General features: G+C 36.1%; 1 protein-coding gene across 6 annotated transcripts in view; it reads right to left on the bottom strand.

The window, feature by feature from the left end:
- adcy2a (adenylate cyclase 2a) overlaps window positions 1-24,523 on the bottom strand; it is a 157,658-nt gene that overhangs the window by 24,446 nt on the left and 108,689 nt on the right. For all 6 annotated transcript variants that reach the window (XM_057339805.1, XM_057339806.1, XM_057339804.1 and 3 more), the window contains 14 exons: window positions 22,123-22,272; window positions 16,244-16,392; window positions 13,661-13,772; window positions 13,192-13,319; window positions 10,324-10,482; window positions 8,375-8,507; window positions 8,039-8,215; window positions 7,810-7,853; window positions 6,344-6,424; window positions 6,177-6,246; window positions 5,891-5,988; window positions 2,418-2,502; window positions 1,688-1,825; window positions 1,037-1,156 (listed from right to left, as the gene is read on the bottom strand). In XM_057339805.1, the coding sequence (XP_057195788.1) occupies window positions 1,037-1,156; window positions 1,688-1,825; window positions 2,418-2,502; window positions 5,891-5,988; window positions 6,177-6,246; window positions 6,344-6,424; window positions 7,810-7,853; window positions 8,039-8,215; window positions 8,375-8,507; window positions 10,324-10,482; window positions 13,192-13,319; window positions 13,661-13,772; window positions 16,244-16,392; window positions 22,123-22,272 (1,644 nt within the window). The remainder of the gene's footprint in view (window positions 1-1,036; window positions 1,157-1,687; window positions 1,826-2,417; window positions 2,503-5,890; window positions 5,989-6,176; window positions 6,247-6,343; window positions 6,425-7,809; window positions 7,854-8,038; window positions 8,216-8,374; window positions 8,508-10,323; window positions 10,483-13,191; window positions 13,320-13,660; window positions 13,773-16,243; window positions 16,393-22,122; window positions 22,273-24,523) is intronic.

The following is a 24,523-nucleotide window of genomic DNA, read 5'->3' as shown; positions in this document are numbered from 1 at the left end:
TTGTTGATCGCGGAATGGGACCGGGTTGGACCTGCACGGTTTCGGCGAGTGGGGCTTCCTGGGTCACAGTTCGTGGGCTCTCCCTGTTCTTCGTGGATGTTGCTCGGTGGCTTTGGTCGGGGTCACTGAGTGCAGCTATGACACGTCAGAGGAGATCTGGCCCTCCCGGCTGAGCCTGGTTTCTCCCAAGGTTTTTTTTTCTCCATTTATTCATCTTTGGAGTTTGGGTTCCTTGCCACAGCAGTGCAGTGTTGGCTTGCTCACCGGGAGACTGCATTTATTTATTTATTAATTAGATATTATTTATTATAATGATCTTGCTTGGTCTACAAACACCATGCACTGTGCTGTGTTTTACCTTTCTGTGTTTTTCTTATTTGCTCCTGTAAAGCTGCTTTGGAACAATGCACATTGTGAAAAGCGCTATATAAATAAAATTGAATTGAATTATTTACTATAAACGCTGCAATATTTCTTGAAAAAAGAAGAATGGTCATTTTTAATTTCACTGGGACTTTGCATTTGCCCAAAGCTACATGTCTGAGAGATTTCTGTCTCTGTAAGATCAAGATCAAGTCTGGAACTTATTCAAGTTTTTTAAAATAACTTATCTTCTCAGAAAATCTGCACATAAAGTCTTTTGAGAATTGCAGTCATGCCACATTGTATTATGAATTATACATTACAGTATATACCATATTTGAATACAGCGGAAACACCTTTTCAGCACATTTTATTAAAACATATGGGACATTTAAGGACATCAGAGCAAAGTTTTCTGCAAATTGAAATGTGGTGATTCTACCAGATTAAATCCCTAAAACTGACATGTGGAGTCAAGCTGATTTATTCATGGTGAATATTGTTGAATTTAGGCACATTGTTTACCTTATTTGACATTTAATAGTGCGTGTCAGAAAAATGCTCACAAAATGTTCTTGTGGTTCCTCTGAAAAGTGCGCAGTGTAACCATAAAAAACTGATGTTTGCTTTTATCAAAAATGACAGGAAGGACAGACAAAGCTGGTGAACTCACGGGAAGGTAGAAGGTGTTCTTGTCCAGGTAAGATATGGGATGTCCATCAGGGTGTAGAAACGTCTCGTTTGATTTATTGTAAACTGCATCTGTGGGGGGCAGGTTCTCTTCGACAAAGAACTGCAAGAGAAAAATTGCTCTGAATGACAAATACACAAATCACACATCAGAATGTGCCTGTAAAGAAACATGAATACTGTATATAAATCATTACATTATAAAATAATTTTAATAACTGTAATTTTTAGGTTATTATCTGCTTAATAAATAAAAAATAACATAATAATATAATATAATGACCGTCAGAAGCAATATCAGAACATTTCTCGGTCATTACTTTTTTAGAGGTTTATTTATATACCTCATACAGTTATTCACAAAAATAAAATGCCTTCTTTTAGCTTGTTTACAAACAGTGACATATGCCACAAGTGAAATGGGCAAATTTGGAGGGCAAACAGCCGTGTGCCGCCAATGTGCAGATGGACACACATCTCTGCCAAGAACTGGCTGCTATAACGCGAATCAGGCAACTGTAATGAAAACCTCTAATGCAAATGTGTGTGATCCAATCAGGCAATGTCTCATTTGTACAACCATATGCATTAAAATATTTATATGAAATTTCCTGGCTCACTGCAGTTGACATACCATATTGAAGACAGCCATGACCAGGATGAGGGCTGTGGTTGCCATGGTGAGGGTGATGCGTGGCCAGGGCTTGTTGGCGATGATTCCTGATGATCGGAGGAGCCACAGCCAAGATGCGGAGGCTGTCTTATTGCAGTGCTACAGAGGGAAGGTGTTTATTGGTCAACACACGGGGAAATAAAGCAGCGAGAACCATTTGAACATATTCAGTGGAGGGCGAAAATCTTTTATTCATAAACTGAATCTAATGTACAGCATTCAACTCTTGTGTCTTAATATAATTCTGTTATGATTTTATTATGCAACATACAGTATTGAATCATACACAGTACATACGGCGCAGTACTATATGAGGTGATTAGGCAGGATTAATTGCATTTAGTACACCGTGGGAAATATCACATCTGATACTACATGATGCGTTTCTTTATCTCATTTCTTTTGAGGAAATTAAAAACCAAGATACCTAGTCAGACTGGGAGCTCAATGAACACAACTATCACAATATTGAACAAACATGGCCTTTAGCCAAAATGAATTTTCTTGAAAGAAAAAAAGATCTAAACTTTCACCGCACAATACATCCCTATCACGTTCAAAAATAACAAGAACAAAAAACAAACAGCATTACAATCATCTACATATTGTCATATTGTCTTGGGTAAAACTATGGGTCTGATTTGCTCCCGCTAAAATTGCTAAAAATGATATTTTGCATATGAACACTTACCAGGAAATGACCAATGAAGCAAATGAGCAGAATCAGAGACAACATTAGAAAGGACATTCCGAATGATATTCCCAAAACTGCAGTTCTGTAAGAGACAGAGACGCTCTACATGCTCACTTGATTCAAGCACAGAGAGGAAGAACAGGTTTACTCTCACCAAAAACTCCAACTTCACAAGAGATCATATAAAACACTTTTATCATATTTTACTGTCTAAACATACATTTTAGTTTATACAGTCTGTCTGTCACTGTGTTTTTAACCCTCTAGGTACCGTGAGTACATATAACATCCATGAGATAAAAATGATTTCTGATGTTTTTCTTGCTTAAAATTGGACACTATAACAATATAAATAAACACTTTTATTTTATTATTATTATTTTATAAATGCATTACAAAACCATGCAAAAGATCATTCTAATTTAAAAGAATGATCAAGGCAATATTAAGGTTTTTTTCTTGAAAAGCATTGACCAATTAAATGGGTATGTTTTTTTTTTAAAGACTGAAACAAGTTATGTTGCCTGGAGGCATAATGCTACCAAAAAGGTTAATAAATGGCTAAATTTGCAAGTAAAATGAGCAACAGCACTGAGACCTGTGTTCTGTAGACAGTTGCTGTATAGCGCAGAATGGCACGGAATCTTCGAAATGCATTATTACTTAACCAGAAACTAGTGCTGAACAGCTAACAAAATTCAAATTGTGCTATAGATAACGTTACAGATGCTGTTTAAATATGTAATATGCTTGTTTTGCGTGTCGAATGAAAGAGTGACGCGGTTATAAGGAGGACGCGCACACATGAACTGAACACTTTTTGCAGCGACCCGCCAAAATAAAAGTCAGATTAACTTGAACAAGTTATAACCATAGACTGTATAAAACATGTTATAACACACCTGCAATTTTTTTTGTAATTCGACCACTGAGTTTATTATTTACTTTAGTAAATTGAAGTAAATAGTACTTATTATTAAAAAATATTACTTGATTGAAAAAATAGTACTAAAATTTTGTAGACCTAAAAACAGAAAAAAAAGTACTGGTAAGATACTGGTTTATTACCATAGTTGTACATTATACCCTATTTTTACTGTTTTTCCATGTGCTGTAGGTTTTTTAATACAATTTAAATGGTAATATGTGGGCAAATATATCATTATTGTATAGTAAAAGATGGAAAACACAGAATCCAGAAAAATTAAAGCTGAATAAACAGAATTTGTGAAAAAATAAAACTGAATTTGTGAAAAAATTTAACGGATCTCATAGGGCCCTATCTTTCATGCAAACTCAGGGCCCGTATGTATAAAACTTCTCAAAAATGCTCTCGAGTTGTCTTAAACTTTGACTTAAGTGTCAAAAAAAATCTTAGTAAGAAGTAGGTCTTTTTTAAGAGTAGGAGCCTTTTATAAAGAACCTAAAAGCAACTTTCAGTAAAGTTTAAGACTGATTCTTAAGTTCTGACTTAAGTGTTGTAAATTAAGAACTACAATGATTTAAACACAAAATGGCCACCCTTGACCTCTGAACCAGCCAATAGGGAGCCGGCAAGGGTGAAGGCAGAGCAGCATGGCACCATTTATTCATGACTGAATTCAGACATTACTTAATTCAGACAGTACATTCATATATATATATATATATATATATATATATTAATTAATTTATATATGAAGAGTTTGGTTCCAAAACGCTATAAATCCATTTTGATTAATTTGAGTAAAAATGTGTTTTCTTTACAAAGAAAGTGGCAAGATGAAAACCACTATTTTCTGTTTCAAAGTTTCACAAAGCATCTTTAGGTTCTAGTAACATAAAAAATTCAAATTCAAATCCAGATTTTGATTTTAAAAGATTTATTATAAAAACTGATAATTTTTCACCAAAAAGCAATAAATCCATTGAATCAATATAAAAGTTATTTTTCCACATTAAAACTGTTGAAAATACACAACAAAGTGAGTTGATCCACATATGACATCCTCAGAACTCAATACATTATTAATCTTACATATAGGCACTGGACTAAAAATACATTCAATCAGTCATCGCTCCTAAAATGAATTCAACGTGTCATCTTTTTAATGCTATAATTTAGTGCCTCATCTTCTTAATCTCATCACGTAAATGATTAGATTTCGATGGTTTATGTTTCTTCCCCACCGCAGAAACCAGCACAGGTTCATCGATGCCGTCAAAAATATTCATTTTTTTGTTTGTTTGTTAAACACAAAGTAGATCACGAAAACTAGGATGCCGACCACATTCAGAGCGCCGCCATTACTGTTTACAATGCGTGGAATGGTGTGCTGTGATTGGTTGAGCGGACATATCGCATTCTGCAGAGAAGTGAGACTGGCGTATATTGCGGTTTGGAAAGAAAGTGAGAAAACATGACAGAATAACATGGCGGATATCGCATTTTGCGTAAAATTAAAAAGTGACTTTTCAATGATGCACCTGATACAATACTGATTTTGAAACTTTTTTTTTTAAATGGCGTTTATTGCGTTTTGGAACCAAACTCTTCATATACAGCTGCAATTCATAACTTATATAAAATTTTGTTATTGGGCATGTACATAAAAATGAGTGCTGAAAACTGTCTGCCTACCTTCCCCTGATTTACAATGGTAAGCTTATACTAGTGATTGACATACTGAGCTGTACGATTTTGTGTGAAATTTAACATCGGTTGACTTCAACCCATATGAAGATAAATACAAAAAGTAACCTGCAATTTCATTTTTCAAACAGAGATGTCGACAGAGATGCAAAAGTTAAAAATTGCAGTTTCAAAAATTGCGCAAAAATATTACAAATATATATCCATTTTGGCTTGGTTTCATACACTTTTAATTGAGTTTTAACAGTTAATTTAAATAATTAAGATGCTGAATCACACCCTATTATAGTACATAAAGAAAAGACCAAAGCTGCAAATCCTTAAAAAAATAATTTAACATTTTTTTATATTATTATATTATTTCATGTACTCCCTGTCATCATATCATTCCAATACATTGTTTCTTTGTTGTAAAGTCCATGGTATCTGCCTCTGTTCTGCCATCTTGTTACTCTTAACTAGGTTAGGAGACCTCTTCAGCTCTCCTAAATAATTTAGGAGCTAGCTGAGACCTAGTCTTAACACTTAGGAAACTTTATGAATCACATGTTTTCTTAAATCTAGGAATAAGAGTAAAATGATGTCATTCTTAGAATTTTTACACACGTAAGAGTACATTTTTACTCTAAGATGCTTTATACATACAGGCCCTGTTTTAATAAATGCTTTATTGGACTGTGGGGAACGTTTTGAGCTCTGAAAGTTACAATGTGTCTACACAGTACTTCTGTAAAAATGAAGAAAGTTGTATATCTCATAATATTGCTCCTTTTAAAACAAAACAAAAACATCTGACACTGTTATGGCAAACATAGACGTAGGTGATAACTGAACATACTTGGGCAGGACCAGGATCTGCACGATGAAGATGCAGAAGAATATGAGGCAGGCACATGTGATGTAATATTTGAAGGCTGGCAGTGTCATGGCTCTGTACTGCAGGAGAAAGAACACACTGTTCTCATTTAGCATCTCACATGTTTGAATTGACTCGATTCATTCATCCATCTCATTCTTAAGAACAGGTTTGCAATTCAATTATTGCTATGTATATTGATGTATAATTGATCAACTATGGATGTCTAGCTCAAGTAAACAATGGCTGCCGCTGTGCAGAAGCTTACCTCTTTTTCCAATGCTTTGTTGTGGAAAAACAATGATATTCTTTGAATGTCCTCTGATTTGAGCCACTGTCTATGGAAATAAAAACCCACAAAATAGATCAAATCAGGCCACAATGAGAACTACAATATTAAGTGTTATGCATGAATACGAGACAAGTGCTGTGTACTTTTGGGAATTGATGCCATCAATAGTTCGGATCATCCTCTCATTGAGTTCCTCCTCGAAACGTTTCTTCTGAGATTTGGTTCTAAAAAGACACACAGACATATAAATGACAATGTCTCAAGGATTCTTTCTCATACGCTAATATTTTTTTACTGTTTACTTCAATTATACACATATTTCTGTACATAAATACTATAATAGCCCACACATGCAGCATCTCTCAGGACACCTGACATGAAGTCAAGGTGAATCCTCTTTTCACAGCCTGTTTAATTTGTGTAATGTGACGTATGGCAGTGAAATAGGACATTCAATAAAGAAAACGCACGTTTGAGACTTTTATTCATAGTAAATTGCCTGACCTTAATGTATTTACTTTTGACCAACATTATCTAAATTGACATTAGAGGAAACTAATCATATTACTTAATTTTATTTATTTGTTCTAACTGAAATAACGAACAAATCGTTCACAATAACACCAGGACCACATATTGCTATAAGTAAACAGATACGCGGGGCTTATTGTATGATGTTGATGGACAAGACAAAAGAAAATATGATTTCATCATACTGATAAGTAATTATGTAATCAAAACTAAATCATTTTACATAACATTTGTGTTTGATATGTATTTTTATGCTTTTTAGAGAATTGCAGCATTACTATAAAAAGGCTAACACTAATGCTGTGCTCAAGACAACTTGACTTCGGGATATTTCCCACCTTGAGTTTTAACAACACTCAAAGTCAGATATTCGACCTGTGTACTTGGGACAGATCGATCCTCAGGGTGACACCCAAGATGTTTCTCTTAAGTGATATTGTAAAAACAAACTTTAAATTATTCTTACAGCACGAAATGATCTGATACAAAGTCTGTTATGTACATTTTATTAATTAATAAATACAGTTTTGATGCTCTTTACCATGTTGTAATGTATAATTTACTAGAAAGCATTAAGGTCGCAGGTAGTACATTTAAACTTGTTTTTTTCCAACCTCTAAACGCTGCATTATGCCGCAGTCAGACTTGTCTTTGAGCATGCAAAATTCGTTCAGACGGTGGTAAGAAAATGGCCGAAAGCGATTCCTCCATTTTACCGAGAGTTCACGCTGTGACGTTTTGATCTTCTATTGGTCTCACGCACTCATGTGACGCGAATAAGCAGGTCAGAGTTCAACAAACTTGAACTTTGCTACGCAGCGAAATGCAAAATATCTTCGGACGGGCTTGCGTTTCCGGTCTGACGCATTAGCATGCGTATGAATGGAAGTCAATGGAACGAAAAGTCAAGTGTGACCGCGGCTTTAGTCTCTCTTGCAGAGTGCTATTTGTGTGGCGCTCTGATTCGCTGTCTAAATCTGTCACTACAGTCGGTGTTGGAACAGAGCTAATAAGTCACCTACTGCCTGTTAGTATGCACAAATGTGACTACTGGAAAAAGATGAAGGGTCTAAATTACCTCTCCGAACGTCTTTGAAAGTGATACTGGCCCATAGGGACATCCTGTTAAAGAAGTGGCTGGTGAGTAGCTATAGAAGTAAGAGCAATTCCCATTGCATTTACAGTTTTTTACAGTTTGAAACAAAGGCATCATGTGATACACTTCACATACTTTAAAAACCGACAAATACACTTTTTTAAAAAAATTGTAGTGTTTTTATGTTTATAATGTCTGATAGGTGGCTCACAGCAGTGTTGATCTTGCCATTCTCATTGGTCATGCTGTCTCGATGGTGAAGGTTAGCGAAGGGTTTGGCTGCACCCCAGGACTCCAGGTATCTGGTCATCCTCACTGAAGCTCTCATCTTAGCTCCATACATGGTGTGTCTGGGTCTGTTGTAATGTTGAGGACTCTTCCTTTCAGCCTAACAAGAAATTCCACAACAAACCTTCTCAGATGCCTTCAGGAAGTTAAGAAACGTCTTTTTTATTCTTATTATGCTTTTTAATGACTCATAGATGAGATTAGTCGGAAACTAGATTTGGGTATAGTTATTGTTTTCATTTGTTTCAGTTTCTCACACCTTCGGGTTGATCACCAAGTAGGTTATAACTCCATGCTCCTTTAGATAAGGATCCCGTTCCTGGCCATTTCCATCTTCAACTTTATACGCCCCATTCAAGTGCTCTAGTGTTTCTGAGGTGATGTGGACTCGTCTGTTTATTAAAAAATATATAATTAAGACTGAATAGTGATATAATATGAATACTGACTACATTAAAGATGCACTGAGCAAAAATCCCTCATGTGAGAATAAATAAATATCATGCATAAATAAATAGTAATTCAAAATTACTGAATGCACCTTCAAGCATGTAATTATTAAAGGGGTCTTTTCATGAAAATCTGACTTTTTCCGTGTCTAAGTGCTATAATCGGGTATCTGCTGCATCTACCAACTCAGAAAACGTGAAAAATGACAACCCAGTAACTTTATTTATGTAAGCCTATCTCTGCAAGCCTATGAGAAAACGAGCCGAGCAGATTTCGCACCCTTTCTGACGCAGCTACAGGTTCTTATTATAATATTTCCGCCCCTTAATCTGAATGTTTCCACCCATTGCGCTGCCGCCATTTTTTTTTCGCAAGCGACATAAGTGTATTAGTTCCGACACCATGGCAAAAGTTCGAGCAAAGCATACTAACTGTTCTGTTGTTGGCTGCACAGACCAGCACAGAACACTGTTTAGAGTCCCAGCCTCAAAGGACACAAGAGAGCAATGGATTTATTTGATTTTCAATGGAAATCCTCCAGACTGAACGAGGCAAAGCTGCAGATAAAGACATTCTTAGTACGGATATTTTTAAAGACCTTGGGGACCCTGTGTCAACTTGTGAAAAGGTTGGTAAAATGTCACTGTGACACGTTTGTCTGTTCACTCGTAGAAAGCAATGTGTATGGTTTGTAAACACGCGACGGGTTTGTCTTGAGTACTGTCACATATAGAAAGCAATGTGTATGGTTTGTAAACACGCGATGGGTTTGTCCTGTATAACATTACTTTCACTTATAGAAAACGCAACACGTTTGTCTTGAGTACTTTCACTTATAGAAAGCAATGTGTATGGTTTGTAAACACGCAACGGGTTTGTCTTGAGTACTGTCACATATAGAAAGCAATGTGTATGGTTTGTAAACACACAATGGGATTGTCCTGTGTAATGTTACTTTCACTTATAGAAAATGCAACACGTTTGTCTTGAGTACTTTCACATATAGAAAGCAATGTGTATGGTTTGTAAACACGCGGCAGGTTTGTCTTCAGTACTTTCACATATAGAAAGCAATGTGTATGGTTTGTAAACACATGATGGGTTTGTCCTGTGTAACGTTACGTTACATTCACTTATAGAAAACGCCACACATAGAAAGCAATGTGTATGGTTTGTAAACACGCAACGGGTTTGTCATGTGTACTTTCACAAAACGTGACGAGATTGTTAGGAGTTTGTTTGCTTGTGTTTTGTGTTTAAAGACGAGACACAGTAGTGTTTCTCATTCACTTTATATGACCCTTCTTTCTTGTTTTGTCATTAGAAGCACAGACTCACAGCCCTGCCAGAGATATTCTTATTATAGGGAGATAGAAGTGTCTGTAACACCTCAAATTGCAGAAAGCGTAATGGCTAACAACATCTATTGACATCCATAGCCTCTGGTCTCCTTTCCTTAGTATTAGCCGTTACGCTTTATTGGCTATAAAAAGATTGCAGGCTTTCTATCTAGTGGCTTTGGTTTTCTGCTGGAAAGGGGGTGGAGACTAGCAGCTCATTTGCACTTAAAGAGACACACACTAAAACGTTTCTCCTCACATGCAAAACTGGGCATTTAAAGCATGGTATAATAAAAGATCTGTGGTACATAGACACATTCTGTGGACCCCTAAGATTTATATTACACTTGTGTAAAAATAGAAAAGAACTGTCCTTTACAACAATTATTTAACATTATAAATGAACACAATAGCTTACCCAGGTACACCTCCAGCTTCCATGTGATTGGCTAAAGTCACATCATGTGACCATACATCATACTGCCATTTCTGGAGGCCAATCACACCGCAGAGAACATTCCCGGAGTGAACACCCACTCGCATGTTTATATCCACACCTGTGGCGTCCCGTACTTTCCTATACAGAAAAGAGATTGCTGAATGAACGTCCATATCATATCAATAAACACAAATATCAGAGGATTGATTGAACCCTGCAAGGTGTGATTACAAATACATTTGGACAAGAGATATGGCTCTGACCTTTTCAAATGTGTGACCTTTTGAATGTTGTTTGAATGAACAAAAGTCTAAACAAACATCGTCCCATTTCAGATGTGGCTTTCATTCAAAATCAACTTTTTGCAATAATGTACGAATTAAATAATGCTAAAATTGACCAGCCATTAAACTGTAAAAATAATGCATCTTTTTTACTCACTATCACAATAAAAGTATTCTTTAACTGTTTTTGTGACATTTGTAACAAAAAGGTGAAGACGATAATGTACTGTATGGTAAATTTTCTTTTGAAGTTTTTGATTTGAATCACAAACACACTACAGTTTAACTTAAAGCATCATTTGGCAAGTTTTCATTCTGCACCCTGGATCTTCTGTCCCAGACTGTGTAGCGTTCAAGTGGTGATGGTCTGCGTTTTTTTTCAGCACAATCTCATGGCAATTCATAACTATTTTATGAGGTGGCTAATTTGTATTCATTTGTACGGTTTGGGTTTGGCTTCATTCTTGCCTTTTTAAATAATTGCATGTTTTTGTACAATTCAAATAATACAAATTCATACAAAATCACCACCTTGTAACAATTATTGTCCCATAAGATCTGGGCCGGTTGCATAAACTGCTTAGACTAGTCTAACACCACATCCTAACCAAATGCGATGCGATGAGATTCTTGCGATAAGCAATTTGTTTGTCCATACCGAACGCGAAAAAGGGGCGGGATGCGACAATCAATCACAAAACACAGCCAATCTGAACAGTTTTTCTCTGTCCACGCACCCTCTCACGCTGCAGCTGAAGAGTGCAATGCTATAATTTCAGAATCTAAATGTATGTAATCAAGTGTATATAGCCTGTCATCATCCATGCTTGGCGATTATTATTCATGAGGTGCAGAACTTACATCGAATGAGATCGTTGTGTGGGCGGAGCTGTTTGTTAGGACAAAACCTCTGATTAACATGGAAAAGATACCCTTTATCACGTGTCGCAGCGTTGCATCGCGTTTGGTTAGGATGCGGTGTTGGAAGTTAGTTATCTCATTTTTTTCTTCAAGACTTGTCATAACTTCTTTAAATCATTTACATAAAAAGGTAGATTGGGCTAACTGAAATATGAAAAGTAAGTACTAACTAATTAACTTAGCGGCTAAGTTTATGCAACTGGACCCAGGTTGGGTTTGTTGCTTTTTGCTCTCAAAACACCTTCAAATATGATAGGATGTCTCTGGCTGCAATGTAGTATAATAAAATATATGGCATTTTATTGCAAATTCTGTATTACAATACACATATATATTGGAATCTGCGCTAGTGTGTCTTATTAGTGATTTAGATCATACACTCCAAACATAGAGTAATAATAATAAATTATTTTCCATCAATTTTTACATCACTGTTGACACTCTCCTATTTGCTTCTAACCATAATGTGATTCTTTCTTTAGACAGAAATTCACAGCATGTTTTCCACCACCACAATTTAGCAGCAACTGCTAATTTAAAGATAGGATTCTTCCAGGCTTCTGCAGAGCAGGTCGGAGATAAGAAAAGACAGCTCTAGCTCTCGTCTAGACTGAGCGGCAGTCATTTACCACAGTCTGACCTCAGAGACCTCTGACTCATTATCAGGATGGACGGGTATCGTGTCTCTCACAGTGGCGGTGGGCCGGGACCAGTCAGCCTCTCCATACAGAGGACTAAAATCTGCCCAATTCCATCATATTCCAGGGGTGCCATGCCAACCGTTTAGAATAAAACATTTAATTTTATGCTATGAAAAAATCAGTAAAAAAATGATATTTTAATAAACCGTAAAATATTTTTTTCCCTGTAAAATGACAGAATAAAGATATCTAAAAAATTGTTTCCCTGTTTTTCTAGTAAATTTGCTGTCTTTTTCTGTAATTTTACAGTTTTTGAGCATTTAAAAAATAAACTGTTAAAAAAATATTTTACAGTTTTCCCTGTAAAATAACATGTTTTACCAGTTTTTCTAGTAAATTTGCAGTCTTTTTCTGAAATTTTATGTTTTTGACCGTATTTCAAAAATACCCAAAAATCTGTAAAAAAACAGTAAAAAATGTTTTTTTTACATTTTACGTGAAAAATCTTTCTGTACAAATTCTGTAAAATTACATTTATTTTACAGTGTACAATTATTTACATATTTAGATTTTAGTCAGAATATGCAGCAATGACGGACAGGTGCATTTAAAATACTTAAAAAACGAATGTGACATATATTTAATTGCACATTTAAACACATATACTACATATAAATATGTTGTTAAAATAAATAATGTCACTTGAATAGTTAAATAAATTCAGGCCCAGTAGATCATGCCATCAGTAATCTACTGAACACCAAGAATTGTACAATTATATTAATAATGCTCATAATATGGAGAATCACATACAGCTGCATGCGTCACTGATGACAGTATGTGTCATGATCAGAGACAAATGTGTGAACAGGTTTGCATTTGGTAAATAATTGTGAAAATAGTACAGATCAGTGACTAAAAATCTGGCAAACTCAAGAAACCCAGAAGATGAACAAGCCCTATGGAAATATAGTTTAATGAAGAGCGTGTACATAACTCACTTAATAGCTTCACACATATCCAGGCCCATCTTCACACAGTTTTTGGCATGGTTTGGCAAGGACTCTGGGAGGCCAGATACACAGTAATAACAGTCCCCAAGAATTTTAATTCTCATACATTCATTTTCCTGAAACACAAAAATGATCATGTCTTCAACAGAAGGAACATATAGAACACAAAAGAAGTAGTTTTAAAGAATGCTGACTCTTATTGTCCCTATACAATGAAAGTAAATTGTGACCGAGGCTGTCAGTCACTAACATAATGCCATTTTTGGGTTCCACAACATTATTTCACACATTTTGTTTACATATAAAATAATCCACATTTGTTTGAGATTTGAAAAGTAAAATCTTGTCAAGCCAACATAAAATGCACTGCTACACATCTGTGTCAATAGAGAAAATGAAGCAAAATTGTATTGTCATTTTTGTATCGTCAAGCAGAATTGATGCATTGTTATCTTACCTTGGCAATCTGATCAAATTTGCCAAACAGTTCATTCAACATATGGACCAGCTCTCCGGGTGAGCAATCGCTGGCCAATCGGGTGAATCCAACAATATCAGCATACAAAATGCTGTAAGAGAACATATCAAGCATGAACAAATTGATGTTTTCAGGAGAGACTTTGCTGATTTTTTACTGATAGCTAATGATAAAGTTATCCCCAAACCAAGACAAGATAAACCCCAGAATGCTCAGGAAACGTCTCTCAGAATGTTGAGTTCTGTGTCTCAGACATTGTTTAACAGGGTTATTTTGTGTTCTTGTACAACTCTGACCTTTCCATTTCAGTACATTACAGACATCAACAGCCTTCTGCTAAAGTTTCTGTCAAGCAGAGAATGAAAGCTTGAGGAGCAAGTTGCAGGTCTCGTTACACTTCAGAATGTCACACGAGTAAAAGAGTCTTGTAAGACTGAGACATTAGAATAAATGGGATACAAATGAATGTGTTACTCCAACAACTGTAAAGAAAGTAGCTGAAGTTTTAAGTGTAGAACACTTAAATTTCTGTAGTCAATTGTGTAGTTCAGTAAAGATCACTGTTCGTCTCTGTGAGAAACATGTAACCCTAAAATAATTTCTAGGTATACATGTTTTTTTGTCAATATTTCTTTAGACTGTTTAAAAACTTAACATGAATGACAGATTTTTACAGTGTTTACCATTTAAAATTTTACCAGGGCTGCGAGGACAAACATATCACTAGAAATAAAAAAAATATAATACACAGTACATATAATATACGGTGCCGTTCTAAAGTTTAGGGTCACTCACTCACCCACTTATTCATATTTTTCAACACATGAAAACTATAGAATAACACAAATGGAAATATGAGAATTATGCTGGGACTAAAAAATACACAATAAATAAAAAATACACAATAAATAAAAAACTGGTTATATTTTATCTTTAGTGTGGTCACACTTTGCCTAGAAATTGCAGAAATATTCTCCAGGGGGCGTAATATAGAAAGATCGTAACTTGAAAATCTTATCCTATCTGTTTGGTAACCATGGTAATTTCAGTTAGGACCTCATTTAAGACAAAACCCATTACAGAACAGCACTTCCTACATGCATAATCATATTTTAACTACAGACAGGAAAGGGGTAATACAGAAGCATCTTAACTTGACAAATAATCTTTGTAACGGTCTTAACTTTAGGACAACCCCACAGCTGTCCTAACTTCAAAATTATTTAAAAACTAACAGAAAACTCACAGCTCACAATTGCGCTGTCCAACAATGGCATTACTGTACATTTATTAATCATTCAAAATGAAGACCGGAGATGTTTAATGGAAGAAAGACTCTTGGAGGACCCTGAAGATGGGTTACAATTTGATGACAAAGCACTTAGAAGTAAAGTTTTAGCATTGTGTTCGCTTTGGAGCTTGCTCCCGTTTTCTTCGTCTCCCTTGCCTGTAGGGCCGCTTTCTTTTTTGTTTCGCTTGCAAGGGTGGTTAACTTTTTCTTCACAGCCTCAGCTGTACGGTTAATGCCGGACACTGCAGACACATTATCAACTCGTGCCCACTCCCTGTCGTTGTCTTCGTGAGTGGGCGAGTGTGAAAACTTTCCAAATAGTATCTGCTTTGCCTTTTCTACCAAACTTATTAAAGTTTCTATTTCCACGGCACTAAAATGAAATGCTTGTCGGTATTGTTTTTTATATTTTGTTTACCTCATCAGCAGCTCGCGCAGTGTTGGTTGCTTGGTAACAGACCTGAAAGTGGATTGCCGAGCTTGATGGTGCAATTTAGGATTTCCTAACTAGAGATAAGATACGATTTTGTAAGATAGGATAGGAATCCCAAATCAAGTTAAGATTTGCTTCTGTAATACGAATTTGTGAAAAATCCTAATTTAACGTATCATATTTTAAATTAAGACCTCAGATAAGAAACTTTCTGTAATACGCCCCCTGGCCAACATCTTGAGATCCCACATAAAATACTGTATGCTGGGCCTGCTCTTTTTTAATTATTCAGTCCAAATTATTCATTTGAACAATTTAATAATTAAATGTTTTTTATTATTGTATTATTAATATCAAGCTTTCAAGAATAATGCTTTAGATTATATGCATTCATTTATTATATTAACCTAAACCATAAACCTAAACCTTTAAACTGGGTGTGTAATAGGATTATTATCATAACATTCATTTAACTAATTGTAAAAAAATAATATAGGTACAACTGACAGCATATTTTAATTTGTAAACATTTGAATATGTACCAACAGTACCATCCCTTATTCTATAGGGGTAGGCAGATAGGTTGCCTGTGGCCTAAAATAAAAGGTAAAAAATGTGCTCTCCCCTACTCGAGAAAGGTACTCAAGATCATTGACAATCAAATATGAGCAAATGAATGTCTTTTTCTACTGTTCTACAATCATATGCAACCTCTGCTTCATAATGAGGGGTCATTTCGCTTATTAAATTATGATTCATGATGAGTGTGATAAGCAGTGATGAGAACAGTCATTTGGTGGTGCATGGTGATTGTAATAGAAAGTGACGTAAAACGCACCTGACGTTGGTGTGACGTTGCACATATAAATTATGGAAGTTGTTGGTGTTTTCCACCTGTCCAAACTTTGGCCCCTGAAGCCTCTGTATGATTTCGGCTTTCATGACTCGAGCGATGTGCGCGGGAAGCAGAGAGAGTAGCAGACGTTCCTACAGCACAACACACATCACAGCGGGGATGTTACTTGACATGATATGATCCTCAGTATGTGCAGCAGACTCTTCTGTGTCGATGTTACATAAAACACAGCATACAGTTTCAGCATACATTTTAAAGACGACCATTGATGTATGATTTACGCTTGGTTCCCGAACCCAGTGGTCTGAATTTTGAAGGAACAGTATAATATATATAAATATATATATAAATGAAAATTCTGTCATCATTAATACACACCCTCATGCTGTTTAAAACATGCATGCCTCTTTTTCATCTGTGGAACACACAGGATTAGCTCAAAAGGAATCAAAATTTCCATCTACAAATACGACAAAGGCATTGTTTTCAATTACTTTTACAGCAGTACATTATCTATAACTGAAATAGTACAGTGAATAGAGGACAGAAAATGATATTGGGTAAGAGAGAATAACAGTCAGGAAAGGACCAAGAGTCAGAATTCATTTTACCCATAGCGCTATTGTGCAACTTGTCGCCATGCAACCCACTTGGCTATTTGTCCAGAGGCAAAAAAAGGTGCTATTTGTTAACAATTAGTTTATGCATTAGCTAACATAAATATTAGGGCTGTCAACAGATTTATTTTTTAATCGTGATTAATCGCACCCTTTTCGTGCGAATAACTGCGATTAATCGCACACGTATAGTGAAATTAAACATCATACACTATTTATTTTGTTTAACATGTTTATTTTAGTGCTGTTAATCGATTAAAAAAATGAACAAACTAATCACACACAGCTTTTATGTTTTTAAATATACTTTAACTTTATAATAATTTCAAATTAATTATCAAATAATTATTCAAATAATTTTATCTCCAAATTAAAGTAGAAACAACACATGCATCTTTAACAGCATCATTTTATGAAGGAAAGCCAACATTCTAATATTGTTGGCTTTGCAACTGATGTCTTTATTAAAAAAAATTCTACTAATCAAACCCATTATAATAAGTGTGCCTGTCTAACAGGTAGGAAATATACAGAAAATAAATAAAGTTTTCGAACACTTTACAGTCTTTACTGCTAAATACATGAAATACAGAAGAATCCTCATTAAAGCTACAAAATCACATTGATTTCTTTATTTCTTTTGTTCTTTTATTAACATCAAACATTTAACATTTGATTAGCACGCTTAAGAACGCCGCCCCTTTAAGAGCTGCCGCTCTAAGCAGGTCTAACGTGCTTCCTATTTTCACTACTCTCTGCATTTATTTAAGACTTTATTTGAACTCGTTGAAGACTGCTTGCGAAAATACTAGTAACTACGTTACTGTCATGACAAGGAGATCCAACTTGAGATGCTTTCTACGCGGCACAGTGTTGGACGCTCCATCATGATCTGGGGTGCTTTTCCTTCATTGGGAAAATGGAGCTTCAGGTTTGCAGGGCCGTCAAACGGCAGCTGGCTATGTGGACATGTTGCAGCGGGCATCCCTCTTGACTGAGGGTCCTCATCTGTGCGGTAATGTCTCTTTCAATTTTTCAACAGGACAACGCTGCAGTTCACAATGCCCGCCTGACTAAGGACTTCTTACCACATGGAGCAACGTTGCCACCAGCCTCCTGGAAACAGTCGCATCAAGCATGCTGAAACGAGTGTTTGAAGTGATCAACAAGAACGGTGGGGCTCCTCACTACGGAGTCCATTTTTGACACATTTAGTTCTGTTGTGGGGGTTTTTTGGGCTATGGTCTTAAACTTTATTTTTATGTTTGAGTTTAAATGAAGTTTTCAATAAATTGCCTACTCTCTGTTTTTTTTGTCTCTTGCTCCTGTTTCTTGTTTAGGCATTTTGAAGCAGTACTTATAACCTGATTACGATCCACCAGCGAGAAATGCGGATACTTGTAATGTTTTCCCCGGTCTTAAGATTTTGTTCAGGAGTGTATATGTGAAGAGTTTGTTTTTTTGAGTTTTGTTTTCAAAAATCATGTTTTTATTGTTATGTTTTTATTGTGTTATTTAGCTTATTTTTTGAGTTATTATGGCTTAAATAAAAACAAACCAACTGCAGTTTGGTTGATATTAATTGGAATGCACAATAAAAAAACATGATTTTAGATCTTTTTTTTCAAGAGTTCATTTTGGAAATAAACTCTTCATATATATATATATATATATATATATATACTGTGTTTTTAAAAATAAAATATATATTTAAAAAAAGCTATTATTTCAATAAAATTGTCAAATTCGATCACACATTTATTTGTGTGTGCTGGCAGTGTTGCTGTCTATATAGGGAATTGCAAATTAGTCACTTTTCATGAAGCAGTTCATTAAATTTTGGAACAGCTTTAGTGTTCACTGCACAACCCCAGTGTACATTTCACAATGCACCATTAAAAATGAATATTAAACATCGACCAAATCTGCAGGCGGTTAATCCGCTAAGAAAACTCCCGCCGCACATTAGCTCACCCATATTAGAGTTCCCTCGCTGTGAAGCCCTTAAAGCAAATTATACTTTAGCTCAGATTTTTCACACCTAGGTTTTGGGAGGCAGTCTACAATGATATTTCACCTGCTTCTGGGAGTCCTGTAATGGAGTAACGGTGGGCGTTCTTCAAAAGGTACAACTACGATTACCATTTTAAATTTTCAGATTTCACAGGTTTCCCAGCAGGCATGAAGAGTGAATGAGTGTAATGAGATTTAACAGGGATGTTCTGGAGGGTCATTATGAAGGCTCGTGATAGCTTGACTCTTTCTACGTGGAGGAGAAGGTTAATTGCCCACTAGGTCTTCTACAGTTCCCTAAGCAACCGTAATGAACTCATAAAAAATCATTTTAAAGTCCTTATCATTTTATTAGCATCGCCATGAAAGCCATAGACATTCATTTATGCCATGACAAACGTCTTATTATCCTTTTTTATCTACTAATTAATGCAGCACACAATAAATCTGGGATCTACAGCTGAACAGCAGCACAGAAGTGCACATCGCCTCGCTCGTAGCCGAGACCGCTAAGCCGTGGAAGGCACAATTCATCACCTGCAGCCTGAGAAGACTTTCTTAAGAGTTAATCCAGAGGAAAGCAGAGAGATGCCGTTTGACCTCTAGCAGAGCACACGGACTGATGGAAGGCAGCCAGCACACGGGGTGGGCTTCCGTCACAGCATCTGCCTCTGTGGCTCTGCCTAAACTGGAAACTGAGCGTGGACATCAGAGAAGCATCCTGGTTTCCACTTGATAGCAAGAAGAAAAAAGAGGACACCCTGGAGGCTTGAACTAACTCAAATGGTGACCCATGAAGGTAAAACAAATGGTTAATATGGGAGGACGTCCAACAGCAGATAAATTCAAAACAGTACGATGACAAATTTGTCTGTCTAAATCTGAGTTGTAGTCCCAACAGACAATAACAAGTCAACAGTGGTCAAGTCACTGGAGCTTAAGCAAGCACTTCCTGTTTTAGTCTTTTAACAAGTGTAAGAATGAAATACAACCAACAGAACATTTCCAACTAATATTAAAATGTGAAATGAACATCAGAAGACTTAATTCATGTGAAATAAATAAAAAAAACGATTAAACAAGATGAAAGCGATATTTCAGAGGCAAAAAATGTTTATGACACGTCTGTGTCACTTGCCAGAAAAACAAGCCTCAGGTTCACGCGCAGCTGAGGGATAACGGAAGCTCGACAATAATGTTAATAGTGCTCTCATTAAGGATATTTCTCTTAAACAAACGCATCGATTCCTTTGTTAAGAACACAGAGTCATGTCGAGCCGTTCTTTGATCGATGGATGCACTTTTTGGAGCTTCAAAAAACTTCCCACCATTCACTCCCATTCTACCGCTTGGAAGAAAAATGATACATAGTATTATAACTCCGACTGCATTATTCTTCAAGAAGAAAATCCTATTCAGTCAGGATGCCTTGAGGGTGAGTAGAACACGAGGAAATTTTGTTTTGCCTCTGAAATATCGCTTGAAGCCACCAGAAGTGATCGTGCCGCCGTTTTTGCATGCTCAACCGACAGAGGGCATCATTGAGTTTACAGTCAAACTAATGATCTAATATCGCCTGTTTTACAGTGCACCATTTGCACTATAGCAAGCTCTCCTCACCGATCAGCCACACCCCCTCCAGCAACTCCGCCTCCCAGAATCACCCGTTCACACTCACCGGACTATTGACACTCACAAACTCCAATTCCCATCATCCCTTGCACTCATCATAATTACACCCACACCTGATTCACATTACTTGGACACTATATGTACCCTGCCCTGTGTATTCCCCGGTGTCAGATCTAGTTGTTATTTCCGTTACTGTCTAGTTCCGACCCTCCTGTGTTTCTGAGTTCTCCTTGTTGCATGTTTCTTACCAGTTGGATTATACCTTTTTGTGGATTCCCTTTTTGTGCCTGTTACCCCTTTTTTGGATTTACGGTTTTGGATTTTTTTTTGGATTAAATATACCCTTTGCACCGTCTCCTGTTGTGGCATTGTTCTTCCCCTTACGTGTAGTGTTACATGCACATGATTAGTTTTTAGGATATGTGTATGCAAATGTATAAAAATATATACTCTATGTGCATCGGATGTTATTTGCAATGTTTATTCCGGTAATTCAGATTCAGAAAAATCCTACTATTTTAGCTTCATGACTAAGTTTATACATGGTCAGTTTGATTTCTGTGAATAAGATGAAAAATGTGTACAATATGCAATATGGCAATATGCACAGCAGTGTGTTTTGTATATATTGTTGAATCAAATGTTAGTTTAACCAGTGTTTAAGACATTATTTTGAAATGCTTCACAATAAATGCAACTGTTTAATCATTAACAAATACTTTATCAACATAAAACAATACACAACATAAGTGCATGTAACATCAATGTTGGTGAGTGAAGTTGTAGGCACAAACCTAAAGTCTATATTCAGATTTCAAAATGAGCACTTTGTTATTATAAATGAAGAGGAATGCAACTTAATCCCTATGCAGGGAAATTTCCCTACTCAAGTTTTATCAATAACATCTGATAACTTCCTATTAATTTAATGGAATGTTTGGGCATACCAACATGGCGACACGCTGGCTTCAATGTTATGACGTCATGAGCAATTCCTTTTCTTTATTACGGAACAGTGCTAAAAACCACTGTTCATTATTTCTGCATTTGCACTTGGCAATGCTAGTGGCGCAAAAGTGATGCACTTCCCCTTTAAAAATAATCACATAGATACAGCTTATTTCATCTGAAGCAAAGTAATGCAATTATTGCATGAGGGAAATTTTCTTCATCATATTTCTGTTTCATTTTACAAAAAGGCAACAGTGAACTAAAGTTACCAAGACAAAAAGTAGGACAATACTTCTGCAGGCACATTATTTAATTCGATAAACATGATGTGTTTTGCTGTGTTCTGTGTGTGTGTGTGTGTGTGTGTGCGTGAGTGAGTGAAAGAGAGCAAGACAGAGAGAGAGGGAGGTTTTGTTATTTTACATTATCTAATTCTGTCATTCAATCATCAAACCGACACACAAGCTTTTCAGTATTTCATCACTGGGCCAAATTCACTCCTGCATTCCCCAATGTGATGTCACCATCAGCATTCAAGAGAAAATACAGATCTCACAGTTTTACAGACACTCTGAATATAAACCCCAAAGAACCTGATAAACAATCCCGTCAGAAGAGAAAGGAGGTAAAGAGAGACTGATACTCAACCTGCTGCCGCTTCTCAAACTCCAGCTTGATGGGTGATTTGATACAGTTGCAGGTGTCCTGATACGTCTGCTTTAGCGCCAGCTCCATCAGATGTTTATGATACGCTCCTGCCAGGTTACCACATATGAAAATGATGATGTTTGCCAGGATCTAGAGACAAACAACACATTCTTCAGATAAAATACCTGTGCTTTGAAACACAAATGCATTTTCCCCCGCTGAATAATCAGGGTAGGTTTTAAGATTTTTTAAGGGGTAAAACAAAGTAACATCAGGAAGTAAATCTAATAATCAGCGGTACAACATACTGCTCTTCTATTGATAATATCATTTGCCATTTTAAAATATGGCTAAAATATGGCAAACAATTTTCACTAGCAGTCTCAGACTACGCTACAAAAAAAGCGGAAAGCATTTTCTTGTAAAGTCTGAATAAACAAAAGCAATGTTATTTCAGAAAAGCTGTCAGACAGGATTGTGCCGGATTCAATTTCCCAGCCCAACGTCATTGACACCAGCTTACGCACAGAGCACTCAGACACCAGTGAAGCCCCTTCAATTTTCCATGCCAGCCTCAAAGAGCTTTTAGAGAAAATCTCTGCTAACCCAATCAAATGAGCAGCAGGAAGAGACTCTTGGTATTGTAGTCACTATTTGCGGCAAAAAATAAGTACTTAAGTCTCCAACTTTCTATGCGCACATCTTTTCTTAATCTGGTCTTCAATTACTGCCCGTGTTGAAGGACCGTGGCTATGATTACTCCCTGTTTTCCAGCTGAGCTCTACTGTCCTTCATCTCTTTAATGCTCACTATTCAACATGAGGTCTGATGAGAACTGTGCATCAAAGGCTTGGCTCTATGAGACTTTTTTTTAATTGCTCTAGAATGTCCGTTTCAATTGGGTCTCTTGTAGAAAGTCTCAAATTCATCTCAGCTGTCATATTTCAAACTATGAGAACTTAAAAAGGCGTTAGGCGCTGACAATTGATGAAATGAAAGTGAAGAGTCATTCATAGTGACAAAAATGCAAAACTGTGCATTTCCAATTCAAAACTGTGCATTTCCTATCCAAAACAAAATCGTTTGGGGCATATTAAATATAATAACATTATATTTATTATTTTATTAAATTGTTTTTATATTAAATAAATATTATATTAACTGCCCTTAAAAAGATGATGTCATGACGAATGGTTTCTGAATAAAATTGCCTAGTTTTGTGTTCAATAACCTGGTGCAGTTTCACAGTTCAAGGTAAAAGGTATTATAGGCATTAAACACCGATAACATTTCTATGAGGTCTCGCAGCACCAAACCACACATGCGGAATGTTTTTTTAAAGGAACAGACAGTCTTTAGAGTCATTACGTAAACACTTTGCTTTAATATTGTATGCCCTCTGTTGCCCTGAATGTCAATATCAGAAAGGTTCTCAACAAAACAAAACAAAAACACTTTTCCATTTAACTTGTTACATTTTTCTTCTGTATGGGATCAAAGAATTTTAAAAAATCAGAGAATTCATTTAACTGTTATTCCAGCACAAAAATTCACCACAAGCTTTCTAGATTAATCAGGTGCTTAAACTGAAACAGCACAAGACATTATATTTGACAGTACTTACAAGATTAAATACTTAGTTCTTTACAGTAAAATCAACACATTCTATATAGTACAGTATGTGCGAGAGAACAATGCATTATATCAAAGTCCGTTTATGGAAGTTGTGTCACTCGGCGGCCGTGTTTGCAACACCTCTGGGCAGCTATTTACATCATAGCAAGTGCACAGTCCTATCTACTGCAGATAGTTCTAAAATCGCTGGCAGAAATCACAATTAAACAATATATTTATATCAATAATAAACCATGACATGAACTGTATCATAACTTTGGTTAAATTGCGCTAAAAATCACCTTTTTCGAGGTCGCCGCATCTACTGCGCCTGCGCACAGGCTGGCTAGCGCCTCACGAGAGCCCCGCCCCAGAGAATCGTCAGTCTTTACTGATTGACGATAGGCTCGTTTTACTGGAAGGCGGGACTTCCTTTGCTAGAGCGGCCATATTGAGCGGTGCATTCCTCGCCATTCAGTGTAACGGCAGTGGCGCATCTTGTTAATATTAATATTAGTGCTGTCAATCGATTAAAAAAATTAATCAGATTAATCACACATTTTTTCTGTGATTAATCACGATTAATCGCACATAACAATTATATTTTAAAATATACTTTTACATTTTAATAATTTCACATTTAATCTTCAAATTGATGTATAAACAACATATTTCTTTAACAGCATCATTTTATGAAAGCTAACATTTTGATATTAGTACTGTAACTGATGTCTCTATTAAATTGATTATTTTAACATTAATTATAGCCATTCAACAGTATAATTGA

The sequence above is a fragment of the Triplophysa rosa genome, linkage group LG8, assembly GCF_024868665.1.
Source record: "Triplophysa rosa linkage group LG8, Trosa_1v2, whole genome shotgun sequence".
Classification (NCBI taxonomy): domain Eukaryota; kingdom Metazoa; phylum Chordata; class Actinopteri; order Cypriniformes; family Nemacheilidae; genus Triplophysa; species Triplophysa rosa.
This window is presented reverse-complemented; position numbering and strand designations above follow the sequence as displayed.